The sequence below is a fragment of the Castanea sativa genome, chromosome 10, assembly GCF_040712315.1.
Source record: "Castanea sativa cultivar Marrone di Chiusa Pesio chromosome 10, ASM4071231v1".
Lineage (NCBI taxonomy): Eukaryota > Viridiplantae > Streptophyta > Magnoliopsida > Fagales > Fagaceae > Castanea > Castanea sativa.
Genome location: NC_134022.1, coordinates 1818015 through 1832251, shown reverse-complemented (window position 1 = coordinate 1832251; position 14237 = coordinate 1818015). Strand labels below are relative to the sequence as shown.

Here is a 14237-nt window from a genome sequence, read left to right as displayed (position 1 = left end):
ATTTAATATTATATAATTTAAGTGGCCAAACTAGCATTAGTGTGTTCCAATTTCACATTAAAAACAACTTCATTTTGGTCAAATACAAAATTAAAAGTTCAAACCTCATTGGAAGACTAGTGGTGTATATGATACACTATTATAGACCTTATGGTTGCTACTTGTTAAGCATTTTTGTGTTACATGTTATATTTGTTTAACATATATAATTGTGTATAATTACCGTCATGAATTATTCTTTTGTTTTGCATATATTTGTGGTACTTTTAGTTTATTGTCAAATTGTCATGGAAATTTTTTTTTTTTTGACTTGTATATATTTGTGTTATAGATATATATATTAACTTATTGCCATATTATCATGGTTATTAATTGTATACTAGTAATTTGTTGTGACATCTTAAAAAATATATTAACCAAAAACTAACCAAGTCGCACGCTTGTACAATGTACCAAACTGCACCGCATTGTACATGTGACTACAAAATTGAGGTATGATGCGGTGCATTTATGATTTTGGTCAAACCGCACCGCAAAGTGCAGTGTTACAAATGACCCAAAACCATACGAACCGCACCGCAAACGCCCTAATCAAATCAAATAAAATGAAACATACTTTTAAGCTAAGTAAAAGGAAAACATTAGAGAAGAAAACGGAAGAACAAAGCAGAAAGATGAAGATTCAAGGGCGAACAAAGAAGAAGAAGCAAGCATTAGTGACGTGAAGGTGGTGACCGGAAACATGATGGCAACATGGGCTCTGGTACATGTTTTTGCTGCATTCGTTGATTTTTTCCTTTGTACCTTTTTACCAAATGATTCTCACTTGTTGGCCGGATCACTTCCAATATCAACAAATATTTAGAGCGGTACAAATAAAGAGGTTTTTTTGTACCAGTTGAATACTGGCTGACACGGTAAGGTACTATGACTATCTGACCCCAAGCTGTGACCCCAAATAACTGAGTTTCTAAATGTGATGTTTATAATTTTTTCACAATAAATTCTAAATAGTGAGTTGTTATTAGCTATTATAGGTGGACAAAAAAGTAATTTAAGTTATAGATACAAATTAGAACCAATAATAACTTATCACCTATCTTATAAAAAAAAACTTATCACTTATGATTTATTGTAAAAATATTATGGACGTAACACTCATTTCCCGAATATGCCAAGCTGTGACCCCAAATAATGTCATATTATCTTACTTCAACCGGGTAACAAGGTCAGCCATTAAACACCTGAGAAGAACGTGCCTTATACATCACATCATTCATCATTCATCATTTTACAGGACCATAGTACAAGAAACACATACTCATCACATTGTTTGCAAATAGGATAAATTGAATCCACAGGGCGCTTCAATAAATTGAGGATAGTAGGCAGTTAATCAAGCATTTGATTTTCAAAGGAAAATTTTTATTTTAGAAGGAATTTTAAGAGCCCAAATAGTTCTCTCAAAGGGGGAGTATAATGTAGCACGTGATGATATAGCATGTGACATGACATTATAACATGGCAACATGCGGTTTATCAAAAAAAAAAACATGGCAACATGCGGTTGAAAAGTACACGTGATAGACACAAAGAAAATATGTAAGCTAAAATTTAGGAAGTTAGTTATATGATGACGTCATCATATAACTACTTCCTATGCAATTAATTGCTGCAAATGTTGTAAAAATTCATTCATTGTGAGTGTTGAAAAATTGATCTCAGACCTGTTCAGTATTATTCTTCTACTAACGTTATTTGTATTTTTTGAATTAAGTAATTATGTGTATGTGAAAAAAGTGTATAGAAATACGTATAATGTTGTTTAAATACTAAAAACTGTTGTTCAAAATACCCTACCAAACACCATCTGAATTTTCAAATTTCATTTGATATTAAGATTAAGGCTAGGTTTGCTTTCTCTCTATTTCTCTAATTTCCTCTCTTTGGCAATTCTCTCTTGAGCAACAAAGCACAACAATAACTTTTGGAAATTAATCCCTAGGATAACTTTTGTTTTACAGTTTCTCAAGTAAAAGACAAAATATGAATACTTCAAAACCAAGTCCTACAGAAAGCACAATGGTAGTCACAAAATTTTTCACAACCTTTATTACAACTTATTAAGGTGACTAGATGTAAAAAAAAGTCGCATCACTTTTAAATAAATCCACCACTAATATCACATATATAATGCACTAGTTGTGAAAAAATTTGTGACTAAATTTATCAACCTGAGAAACCATGGATGCTACATAACAACAAAAATTTGTTTCGGTGTCTAATTCTTTAATAAAGAATGAGGCTTCTCAAATAAAAAACAAATCATAGAAAATTCAGTTGCAGGTCCTTTTTTCATATATAGCGAGCTCCATAAGTTACAACCTAAGAAAAATTGCAGCATCAATGGCAAAGTCTAGTAATGGCGATAACTACTTTATGGCAAAGTCTAGTAAAAGTCCAAGGAACAACATTACAGAACGCCCATAGATTGCAATCTATCCAAGGAAATTCATAATAACCAAATGAAGCACCAAATTGCAGAGAACAAAATCTGCAAAAGCACGCTCTGGTGGTAAATCCTGCAAGTTGATGGAACAGATAAACCAGTAAGAATGAATATTATCAAGATTATGATAGTGCTCACTTTTTTCTGCTCTAAAATTGCATTCAACAAAACTTAGGTGTTGTCCCTTATGTTCCCAATGCACTTGGGCTTCCAAAGCCATATGGTTAAATTTAATTTGGGAAACTAAAGTACAGCACCTAAGGAACTATATACAAGTTTGACCAAATTTTGGCTTCAAACTAGTTTAGAGCTATCTTTCTCCAACCCTTATGTGACAATTTATAAGACAACAAGATATCTCCAAACTAGTTTGGAGCCAAACTTTTTCCAATAAGTTTTACCCTTTTGCATTTGTTGGGAATTGCAAGAGGGGGAAGGGAATGGGAGGAGGGGACCGAGGAAGGACAAAAAATTCATGCCATTTGCCTTTCTATGTTTGCAGCAAAACAATAGTACCAATTACCAAAGCCAACAAAATTTAAATTCTTTCAGCAGGTTGTTTCATTACCTTCTGAGCAACAATCAAAGCAGAAGAGAAAAAAACGTAGTGGAAAGGAAATTTACCTTGAATTCCTTGTTTTCTTTGTTCACTTGGATGCGGAGACAAACTGCAGTAAAAAACAAGCCTATCAGCCACAAATTCATTCTCTCCAAAAACTACATAATCAATCAGCAAGTATGCAGATTGGATGCCAAGAAGTATATACTAGCAAAAAGAGGGGCGGGCTTAGAAAAAGTATAACGGAAATCAGTAACCAACATTAATTCAACTTATTTAGAATTATTTGGTGACATGGTAGTTATAAAGCTAAGTCAGAGTTCAGCATGTGTCATGTGATTTGCTCCTCACACAAAATATTAAACTAAAAATCCAGCTTACCAGCAAGGACTGCAGTCCCTATGCAAGAAAGTACTCCTGACAGAAACGAGTTGAATGGAAATGATCCAACAATAGCCATGTATACTACCTGTTCATCAGCAAGAAGGCAAACTACTTGTCAGAACTGGACCAGGTAAGATCTGAAACCAATTAAAATCTTCTTTATTCAATGAAACACATATGCATAAAGAATTAAAAATAAATGGGGAATACAGAACCAGTCTCTAATTAGTTAAATTTCTAGTTGAAATTCATCTTCTATAAATAAAACCTTCCTAAACCAAGGTTAGATTCAAAAAGGCAGATTATACTGATAGAACTTGAATGTAAAACTAAAAGGCCAAAGAGAAAGTTATATTCCAGGCACAATAAGATATAGAACTTTTTTTTTTTTTTGAGAAACAAGATATAGAACTTATGACCAAATGGATCACAGACCAATAATAAAGCAGCAAGGAAACTAAAATATAACAATCAGCCACAACCATATCGAACATCATTTAGTGAATCTAGCTGCTCATAGTGTTTTAAGTAACAATGTGGCAAAATCATCTCTCTTATCCCAATGTCAGGTCTGACTCAATAATGGGCCTCAGGAAAAGAAACTTATTGTCAATAAATTCTGCTTTAGTGAGCAAAACAAGTTTGTTCAGGGAATATATGAAAACCAATTTGAAGATGAGATAGAAGAGCAGCAAAGGGCTCTGAAGGAAAAACAGAGAAGGGCACAGAATACTGACCACTACCATAAATTATCTCATGTTAAAGTTGCTCAACTACTGGGCACCAGCAGAGAAAGTAATTTACTAGCTTAAAAGCATCAAAAAAGGTTCACAGTTCACCATAAGATAATCCACAGGAAAAGCCTCAAAAAGAAGCGTCAGAATTGAGGTGCTAGTACAAGAAATATAGAAAACGATAATTGGTAAAGGGATGGGATAAGGTTGGAGTGAGTTTGAGGTTCAAATCTAACCAATCGAGAGAGAGAGAGAGTAAATTTTAAGCTAGCCAAACAACAAATATTAAAGATTTAAAAATCAAGTGAAAATAAAAATTGCTGATTGTGCAAAGCAAGACAAAAGCTCAAGATCACCAAAATCAAAAAGGTTTTGCAAATACGATGATGAAACAGATATCAGAGAATGAATTACGCCACACTACATAAAAAGATATCAGGTGAGGATCAAACACCCAAAGTAGAACTTTGACAATGCTAATTATGAGAAACTGGAAGAAGGTAAATCATTTATTCATAAGTTTGTAACTTGCTGATATACTTGTCAAAAAGAAAAGTCTGTATCTTGCTGATATAGTTTTTTGTTTCCTTTTGTCACCATAAAGCCTAAGTTCTTACTATGCTTACAAGCTGTCATAAATTCATGTGATAAGATCTTCTTGTTGAACAAGCTGCATCAGGATGCTAGATGCCTATATATATAATCAGAAGGTCAAAAATTACTTAATCATTTTGGACCATACTTATCTTCTATGCCTAATTCAAAGAACTAATAAACACTGCAAAGCTTGTAAGCATTAGTTGTAGTGAGTAAAAGTCACAAAATATTTGCAAATATCTGTTGGCATCAAGACCCATTTTAAGGAGGTATTAAATGAGAGGACTAGGAAGGGATGTAGAATGGGTACATCAGCAATCTAACATTCAAACTAGATGTACAGGAATTAACTCGGATCTTCAAAACAGAGATGCATCTAAATAGCACTTTCCAAGGACCCCAAAAAAAAAAAACCCTCAAAACACATTCCACAAAGGACAAATATCCTTAACAGTTAAAGGGAAAAAAAAAACATATTTCCACAAATTCCAACGTTCAGAAAGATGAAAAACAGGACAATCACCCTTTTTGTTTCCTTTTTCCTCTGTTCACTACCGTGAACTCTTTGTATTTTTCTTGCTCTTCTCTTATTAATAATATTCTCTTCTTACATATCAAAAAAAAAAAAAACTGGCAAGACCGATAGAGTGGGGAGAGTTCTCTTGATGTCTGCTACCCTGAGTTATTTCAGATCTATCGTAAGAAGGAGGCAAGTGTGGCGGATTTAATGCAGTTCACTAATGAGGTTCTTCACTAGGATCAACACTTTGTACAGGCCATACAAGATTGGGAATTGGAGCCTTTGATGACTTTCATGGATACCATTTATGGTTTTAGATTTAGAGGGATTGGGGAGGATAAGATGTGCTAGAAACCTGATAAGAAAAAGAGCTTCAAGGTTGGTACTTATTACCATCTTCTGGATACAGCTGCAATCAGCAGTGAGCATCCTTTCCCTTGGAAAAAATCATATGGAGATCAAAAGCCCCTCTAAGAGTAGCCTTCTTTGTATGGACTGCAGCTTTGGATAAAATTTTGACTATTGACAACTTAAGGAAGAGAAAGGTAAGGATTACAGATTGATGCTATATGTGTAAATGCAATGGTGAATCTATTGATCACCTTTTGCTACATTGCCCTATTGCTTCAGATTTGTGGTCCATGATTTTGGTTTTGTTTGGAGTTTCGTGGGTGATGCCAAAATCTGTAGTTGAGCTCTTAGCTCATTGGCAAGGTCATTTTGGTCGTAATCAAAATGGTCATATTTGGATGGTTATCCCCCATTGCCTAATGTGGTGCATTTGGAGGGAAAGAAATAGCAGGAGTTTTGAAGACACCGAAAGTTCTTTGCCTAACCTTAAGTTGTTCTTTTTTACAATCTTATTGGATTGGCTGACAGCCATCGGGAACCTTTCTTTATTTTCTATAGTTGATTTATTAGATTTATGCAATTTTTGCAACTGATTGTCTACCCCAATATATTTCTTGTATACTTGGGTGACTCATTTTTCCTAATTTATATAATCTTATTACTTATAAAAAAAAAAAAAAAATTTAAATCCCAACAGACTTTAATAGCAAAACTATAATTCTTTGTTGTCAAAGAAAAATCCTAAGAGAACATATAGAGTTACAGAAAAATTTTGCTTTAAACCCTTACAAGTCACAAATATTCTACGCAACCATGGAAAATTATATCCTCCCTCATGATTGAATGATTGTGTTAGGAAATAATCCCCCATGTTCTTTCTTAGATTTCATAGATAGCTTGAACTTAAATGTGTAAAATTCAAGATGTATTTTGTATTTCTTAGTCAATTTTGTGGAATAATATAACTCTCAACTATAAAAAGAGTATAAGCACCCAAGCTATCTGAATTGTATGCAATGGCAACTATAAAAGATCAATCAGAATTGTCATCTTAGGAAATTAGTTCATAAAGTAAGATACAGAAATAACCATCTGGCGTCAAATAAGTTATCCCATGCATTTATAAACCCAAATGGCATGAACAATGATGCCAAAACATCCTTCCGTATTTTATAAATTCCCAATTTCCTCAGCAAAAAAAAGGAGAAAAATTGTAGAATTTTTTGAGGAGCAGGAGAGCATAAAGTTTTTCCATTCAAATAACATTCCTTTTAAGAGAGACTGTACACTGGCCGTTCGTGGTGCTTATTCATCCACATCATTTTTTAGTTCTCTTAATTGTATGAATATCAGATCACAATTCACAATTGCCAATGAGCTCTAGCTCAGCCAGCACCTCCTCCCCTTATAAGCCGTAGGGGCTCGTGAGTTCAAGACCCATTCTTCGGGTTCTTGTGTAACTTACCAATAAAATAAAATATAAATAAATAAATAATTTCAGATCATAATTCTTTAGGGCCTCACATTGGTACTAAAATTTCCATTTCTCGTTTTCTTTTCTTAATATATATTATCATTTTTTTCCAGGGAAACAAAACAGCTCATCAAATTGTATGCAACAGCTGATCTAAGATGTTAATTTCAATTTTTTGAATCCAAAAACAACACCAAAACACAATGTTTCAAATATTACATTCTCCTTTCTCCTTTTTATTTTTTCCGCATTTTCTCATCAACCAAACAGAAAGGGAATTTAACATAAGCATTTCAAACGTTTTCCAGAGAGTAAATTATATAATGAAATCGTAATATACCTGGATCAAAGCAGTGAAGACAGAGAAAACCACATAGAGATCGATGATCTGCAAAAAGAAAAAAGAATACGATTGGTGTAAGAGATCTTAAATTATAGAGAGAGAAAAAGAGAAATTGCTAGAGAGAGAGAGAGAGAGACCTTGAGATTAGTGGGAGTGGCTGCATAAGCAGATCGGAGAGAGTGGAAAAGAGCATGGGCTTCCTTGCTCGTCGACTTCACCATTGCAAAACCCTACTTTTTTTTCTTCTTCTTCTTCTCTTTCTCGCTACCGAGCTTGACTATACAACAAATATATGGTAATGGGATGAAGACCCTGACCCCCTGACTTTTTTTTCACGGGTCGTCGTAAAAATGGAAGTGGCAATTTCGTCATTTTTCGCTGATCTGATGGGCCTCTAATGGGCTTCTACTTGCTTACTTTTTTCTTTTTCTTTTTTTTTAAGAGAAAAAAAAAAGTTTTTACTCGTATTAATATATCGTAATTCTTGCTAACTCAATTGATAAAATTTTTTATGGTTAAATAAAAAATTTGAGGTTCAAATCTTTACTTACACAAAAAATTGATTGATGCCTTAGTAAAATAATAAACAAAATAGTTCCTCGACTAAAATAGGTGTCCATTGTTTTGTTTCTTTATAGTAAACTTACTTTGACATAATATCCTGCATGCAAATTCAGAAGTAAATGACAATAAGTAAGATGAATTTATTAGATTAAAACATAAATTATAAACTTTAATTATAGGAAAGGTTTATTAGTTAAGAGGGATTGTATTTGTAGGGGTATTGGGCCCAGTAATTTATGAAGGATGGCCCAACGAAGTCTTTTGGGCTGGAAACCCAAATCCGAAGACATCAAAATGATCATGGAGTATCTAAATGTCCAAATACGTCCGAGGAGTAAATTTGTCCTCGGATTATTAGGCCGAGGACATGGGAAGAGAAGTTTAGTGTCCCCGGGTTATATTATAAAGAATCCTACGATTATGGGAATACACAGTACACGTGGAAGACAATAGAAAGAGCGGTGGAATGTCTAAAGTAAAGCTGCTACCACCGCCCATACATTAAAAGCTCTGTAATTGATATGCTGACTGTATAGATGGAAGGATGGGACCTGAGCATGGAGCTTGGAACTTGGTCCCTAATCCCAGCGGGCTTTAGGGAAGAATGGATGGGACAAGTATCCGGAATGAGGATTGCAACCATAAAGTGGAAGATGATGAAGAGAAGAAAAGGAGTATAAATAGAAGGGAAGACATATGAGAAAGGGGCAGGGCTTTTTGAGTAGAAGAGAGAGAGCCAATAGTAGATGATAATCAACATTTGTATCCAAACTCAAAGAAATACTATTATAAACTATCCTCGGATTTCGTCCGAGGAGGAATTCGCTGTCTTACTTTTGCAAACAACTCTTTAATTTGTCCCATTGGGCCCAAAGCCCATCCTTTCCCTGATTGCCTAAACCATCCTTGAAATCTAGATTACAAACCCATCCTCTACAAATTTATTGTAAAGAAAGGTCTTTCAAGCCCATCTCCCACCAGTCAGAGTTTGGGAATTTGAATTATGTCCTTACAATTGGCGCCATCTGTGGGAATTTAGTCTTTAAGGAAGTTTAGGACATCATGGTAGGATCAGGACCACAACGCAGCGCGGAGTCCGTGGGCTCCCAGCGTGAGGATCACTCCTTGCATCCTGATCACGGAGAGAACCGAGAAGGAAGTGTACATACTACACACACCATCAGAAGTGCAAGTCATTTGCAAGGAGGAAGCAGAGTTCCTTATGAAAGAAATGCCAGGGCCATGCAGAAGGAGATTGACGGCCTAAAGAGAAGATTGCGTCACGAAAGGCGAAGGAGAACTCCTCCGGTCTCTGACCCCTCTTCGGAAGGATCCGAGGATGACAATTACGGGCAGAGATCCAGAACTCCCCCATGTGAATATTTCTCTTCCGAAGAAGACAATCTGCATGGGAGGCGTGGCAGAGACTACCCCTCTAGGGGCTTAGGAAATGACGCCATGGGAAGAGCGTTACACCAAATCTCCAGGTCACCCTTCACGCGCAGATTGGAAGAAGGGAGGCTACCTCGGCACTTCACACAACCGGCCTTCACTCTTTACAATGGTCGGACGGATCCTGCGGAGCACGTAAACCATTTCAGCCAGAGAATGGCAGTGCATTCCAGGAATGAAACTTTGTTATGCAAGATTTTTCCTTCTAGCCTGGGGCCCGTGGCCATGAGATGGTTTAACGGCTTAAGGGCAAACTCCATTGATTCTTTCAAAGAGCTTACTAGAGCATTTGGTTCTCGCTTTATCACGTGCAGTAGAGTTCCTCGTCCATTGGATTCTTTACTATCCATGGCTATGAGGGAGGGGGAAACCCTGAAAACGTATTCGGACAGGTATTGGGAAATGTTCAACGAAATTGACGGAGACTTTGATGATGTAGCAATAAGGACCTTCAAGGTCGGCCTACCAACAGAGCATGACTTGAGGAAGTCCTTAACAAAGAAACCTGTCAGAAGCGTACGTCGACTGATGGATCGCATCGCCGAGTACAAAAGGATTGAGGAAGATCAGCAGTAGGGAAAAGGCAAGGCGAAGGTTATCCCACAAGAAATGAGGGATTTCAGGTCGGACAGATACAACAACAGTAGGCCTGCACGGGATTTTTCCAGGCAGGCTGGTCACATACCCCCACAAGTGGTCAACACCGTCTTCAGGGAGCCGGTGCAGCAGTTGTTGGAGAAAATAAGGCATGAGCCTTTTTTCAAATGGCCAAATAAAATGGCAGGGGACCCTTTGAGACGCAACCAAAATCTCCATTGCCATTACCACCAGGAGAGGGGTCATACCACCGAGGATTGTCGCACTTTGTGGAATCATTTGGAACAATTGGTTAAAGAGGGAAAGCTGAAGCAGTTCCTGTACCAACCTAATGGGCGAGGAAACCAATCAGGAGTAGCAAACCACGACGGCCCTTCGTCGAGACCTCCTCTAGGTACTATCAATGTCATTTTTGCAGCACCTGGAAGGACTGGCTCAGCTCCTTTCAGGGTAATGTCAGTGGCTCGAACATTGGCCGAAGAGTCACGAGATCAACCGAAGAGGATTAAGGCAAGCATCCTGCCAGTCCTAAGTTTCTTTGAAGAGGACAAGATGGGAACCATCCAGCATCATGATGATGCCTTAATGGTAACCCTCAGAATAGGGAACTATGATGTAAAGAGGGTAATGGTTGATCAAGGCAATGGCGCAGATATCATGTACCCTGACCTATTTAGAGGCTTGAATTTAAGGGTTGAAGATCTTATGGCATATGACTCACCCTTGATAAGCTTCGAAGGGAAAGCTGTCATTCCGAAGGGACAAATTAGACTGCCTATGCAATCAGGTCCGGAGGTGGTAGACGTAGATTTCATCGTGGTCGATGCTTATTCTCCCTATACGGCTATTGTAGCGAGACCTTGGCTGCATGCGTTAGGGGCTGTTTCCTCAACCTTGCATGTCAAAGTTAAATTTCATTCTGGAGACCAGGTGGTGGAGTTACTTGGGAGTCAATCTGTGGCCCGACAGTGTGTCACGGCTGCAATTCTGCGTCGACCAGAGCCAGATTCCTCGGCCTCGGCTAACGGAGAAGCATATCAATCAAAGTGTCTTGACGCAACCAAGATAGATGAAGCGGTATGTGAAGAATCAAAGTCTCTTGACGCAGCCAAGATAGATGAAGCGGTATGTGAAGAATTGGAGAAAATTCTCATAGACAATGACCCTGAGAAGTTCTTTCAGGTTGGAGTTCAATTGCCACAGGAAGAGAAGACAGAGCTGATTTTATTTTTAAGGAAAAATATAGATGTATTTGCTTGGAATGCGTATGAGGCCCTTGGGGTTGATCCGAGCTTCATATGTCATCATTTAAAGGTCAATCCAACTGTGGTACCAAGGAGGCAACCACCTCGGCGGTCCTCCAAAGAACATTTCGAAGCCGTAAAAGAGGAAGTGCTCAAACTCAAAAAGGCAGGTGCTATCAAAGAAGTGTTTTATCCTGAATGGTTAGCCCATACGGTGGTGGTGAAAAAGAAGAATGGGAAATGGAGAGTTTGTGTAGACTTCACAGATTTAAACAAAGCTTGCCCGAATGACTCATTCCCAATGCCTCGGATTGATCAATTGGTTGACGCTACTGTTGGACATCCTCGGATGAGTTTTCTTGATGCTTTCCAAGGTTATCACCAGATACCTTTGGCCGTTGAGGGCCAGGAGAAGACTGCATTCGTCACTCCTACGGGAAATTATCATTATAAGGTAATGCCCTTTGGTTTGAAAAACGCAGGGGCTACCTACCAAAGGATAATGACGAGAATGTTTGAGGCACAGCTAGGAAAAACTATTGAGGTATACGTGGACGATATGGTGGTAAAGAGTAAAGAAGTTTCTGCACATCTAGAAGATCTGAGCAACACTTTTCAAAAGGTAAGAGAGTATAAATTGCGGCTCAATGCCTCTAAATGCTCTTTTGGTGTGGGATCGGGCAAGTTTCTAGGATATATGGTGACTCATCGGGGAATTGAAGTGAATCCTGCTCAGGTGAAGGCAATAAACAGCTTACACCCACCTCGGAATCCTAAAGAAGTGCAGAGGCTAACATGTATGACTGCTGCTCTCAACCGATTTATATCTCGGTCCACGGACAGATGCAGACCTTTCTTTCAATTACTGAATAAATGGAAGGGTTTTGAATGGACCGAGGAATGCGCGGTGGCTTTCCAACAGCTTAAAGAATATCTCTCGCGACCGCCAGTTATGTCTCGACCAGAAGTTGATGAAATTCTGTTTGCATATATTGCAGTAGCTAACCATGCAGTTAGTTTAGTTCTTATCCGACATGACAATAATATCCAGAGACCGGTTTATTATGTAAGCAAATCTCTGCATGAGGCCGAGCTGAGTTATTTGCCACTGGAAAAAGCTATCTTGGCAGTGGTACATGCTACACGAAGACTTCCCCATTACTTCCATTCTCATACGGTTGTTGTTCTTACACAACTCCCTCTTAAATCGATTCTGCGAAATGCAGATTATATGGGAAGAATTGCCAAATGGGGAACTGTCCTAGGAGCTTTCGATATCAAATATATGCATCACACCTCTATAAAGGGACAGGTCATCGCGAACCTTGTGGCGGAATTTGCTGAGCCTTCGTTAGAAGACTATCAAGAAGGCATAGGTAAAAAGTCAGTAGGCATGATTTCGTGCGAAGGGCCTCCATTATGGAAAGTCCATGTTGATGGAGCAGCAAATCAGAGGGGATCTGGTATAGGGCTAGTTTTGATATCCCCAGAGGGAATTACTTTTGAGAAATCTTTGAGATTAGGATTCTAGGCCACCAACAACGAAGCAGAGTATGAGGCCGTCCTCGCAGGGATGAACATGGTTCATAAAATGGGAGGAAAGACGGTGCAAATGTTCTCGGATTCACTATTGGTGGTAGGCTAAGTAGAAGGGAAGCTAGAAGCAAGGGATTCCAGAATGCGAGAATACCTAACCCAGGTCAGGCATATGCAATCTAAATTTGAGTCTTTTTTACTATTGCATGTATCCAGATGTGGCAATACCCATGCCGACTCATTAGCCACGCTCGCAACGTCCTCAGCACAAAGTCTACCACGAGTTATCCTCGTTGAAGATCTGTTGAAACCCACTGGGACGGATGGTAACTCCACTCAAATTCTTCAAATTAGGAAAGGGCCTAGTTGGATGGATCAAATAGTAACATTTCTCAGAAATGACATCCTGCCTGGAGAAAAAGCTGAAGCAGATAAAGTTCGCAGGAAAGCCACTCGTTTCTGGTTATCCGAGGACCAGAAATTGTACAAACGTTCCTTTTCGGGACCATATTTGTTATGCATGCACCCCGAGGCAACGGAGCTACTTTTGGAAGAGTTACACGAAGGGATTTGCGGAAGTCACACAGGGGGAAGGTCTTTAGCTCACAGAGCCCTTACTCAGGGCTATAGGTGGCCAAATATGCAGAGGGAGGCGCAAGATTATGCAAAGAAGTGTGACCAATGTCAAAGGTTCGCTCCAAATATACATCAACCAGGGGGAGTCCTGAATCCTCTATCTAGCCCATGGCCTTTTGCTCAATGGGGCTTGGACATTGTTGGACCCTTTCCCAAAGCAACAGGAAACAGATGGTGGCTCCTCGTGGGAACAGATTATTTCACCAAATGGGTTGAAGCCGAGCCATTATCAAATATCAGAGACATGGAAGCAAAAAAGTTTGTATGGAAGAATATCGTTACCAGGTTCGGCATCCCTCATACTCTCATTTCAGATAATGGTTTACAATTTGATAGCAAAGCCTTTCGGAAATACTGCTGTGATCTGGGCATCACGAATAGATATTCCACTCCGGCTTATCCCCAAGGAAATGGGCAAGCCGAGGCTGTCAACAAAGTAATAGTGAGCGGACTCAAAAAGAGGTTGGGTGACGCCAAGGGGAGGTAGGTGGAAGAACTGCCACATGTCTTGTGGACGTATCGAACTACACCACAAAGATCCACAGGTGAAACACCCTTCGCCATGACTTATGGAGCCGAGGCAGTAATACCCTTAGAAACTGGGTTCCCAACCCTGAAGAAAAGCTCCTTCATTCCAAATAGCAATGATGACCTATTAATGAGGAACTTAGACTTAGTTGAGGAACGGCGAGAAAATGCCATGGTTCAACTAGCTTATTATCAACATAAGCTCAAGC

General features: G+C 38.5%; 1 protein-coding gene across 1 annotated transcript; it reads right to left on the bottom strand.

Moving 5' to 3' along the window:
* Positions 1–2330: 2330 nt before the first annotated feature.
* On the bottom strand, positions 2331–7838 carry LOC142613258 (dolichyl-diphosphooligosaccharide--protein glycosyltransferase subunit DAD1). The gene is made up of 5 exons (XM_075785512.1): positions 7609–7838; positions 7469–7516; positions 3450–3537; positions 3134–3177; positions 2331–2582 (listed from the first exon to the last, which is right to left on the bottom strand). The coding sequence occupies exons 1-5, from the start codon at positions 7690–7692 to the stop codon at positions 2499–2501; spliced, it is 348 nt and encodes a 115-aa protein (XP_075641627.1). The 5' UTR covers positions 7693–7838; the 3' UTR covers positions 2331–2498.
* Positions 7839–14237: the final 6399 nt, after the last annotated feature.

Excerpts from the sequence above, each read along its gene's own strand:
- LOC142613258 (XM_075785512.1), bottom strand. The coding sequence starts at position 7,692 with ATGGTGAAGTCGACGAGCAAGGAAGCCCATGCTCTTTTCCACTCTCTC. Across the intron at positions 7,517-7,608 it reads CCACTCCCACTAATCTCAAG|ATCATCGATCTCTATGTGGT; the intron begins GTCTCTCTCTCT and ends TTCTTTTTGCAG. Across the intron at positions 3,178-3,449 it reads AGGGACTGCAGTCCTTGCTG|TTTGTCTCCGCATCCAAGTG; the intron begins GTAAGCTGGATT and ends TTTTTACTGCAG.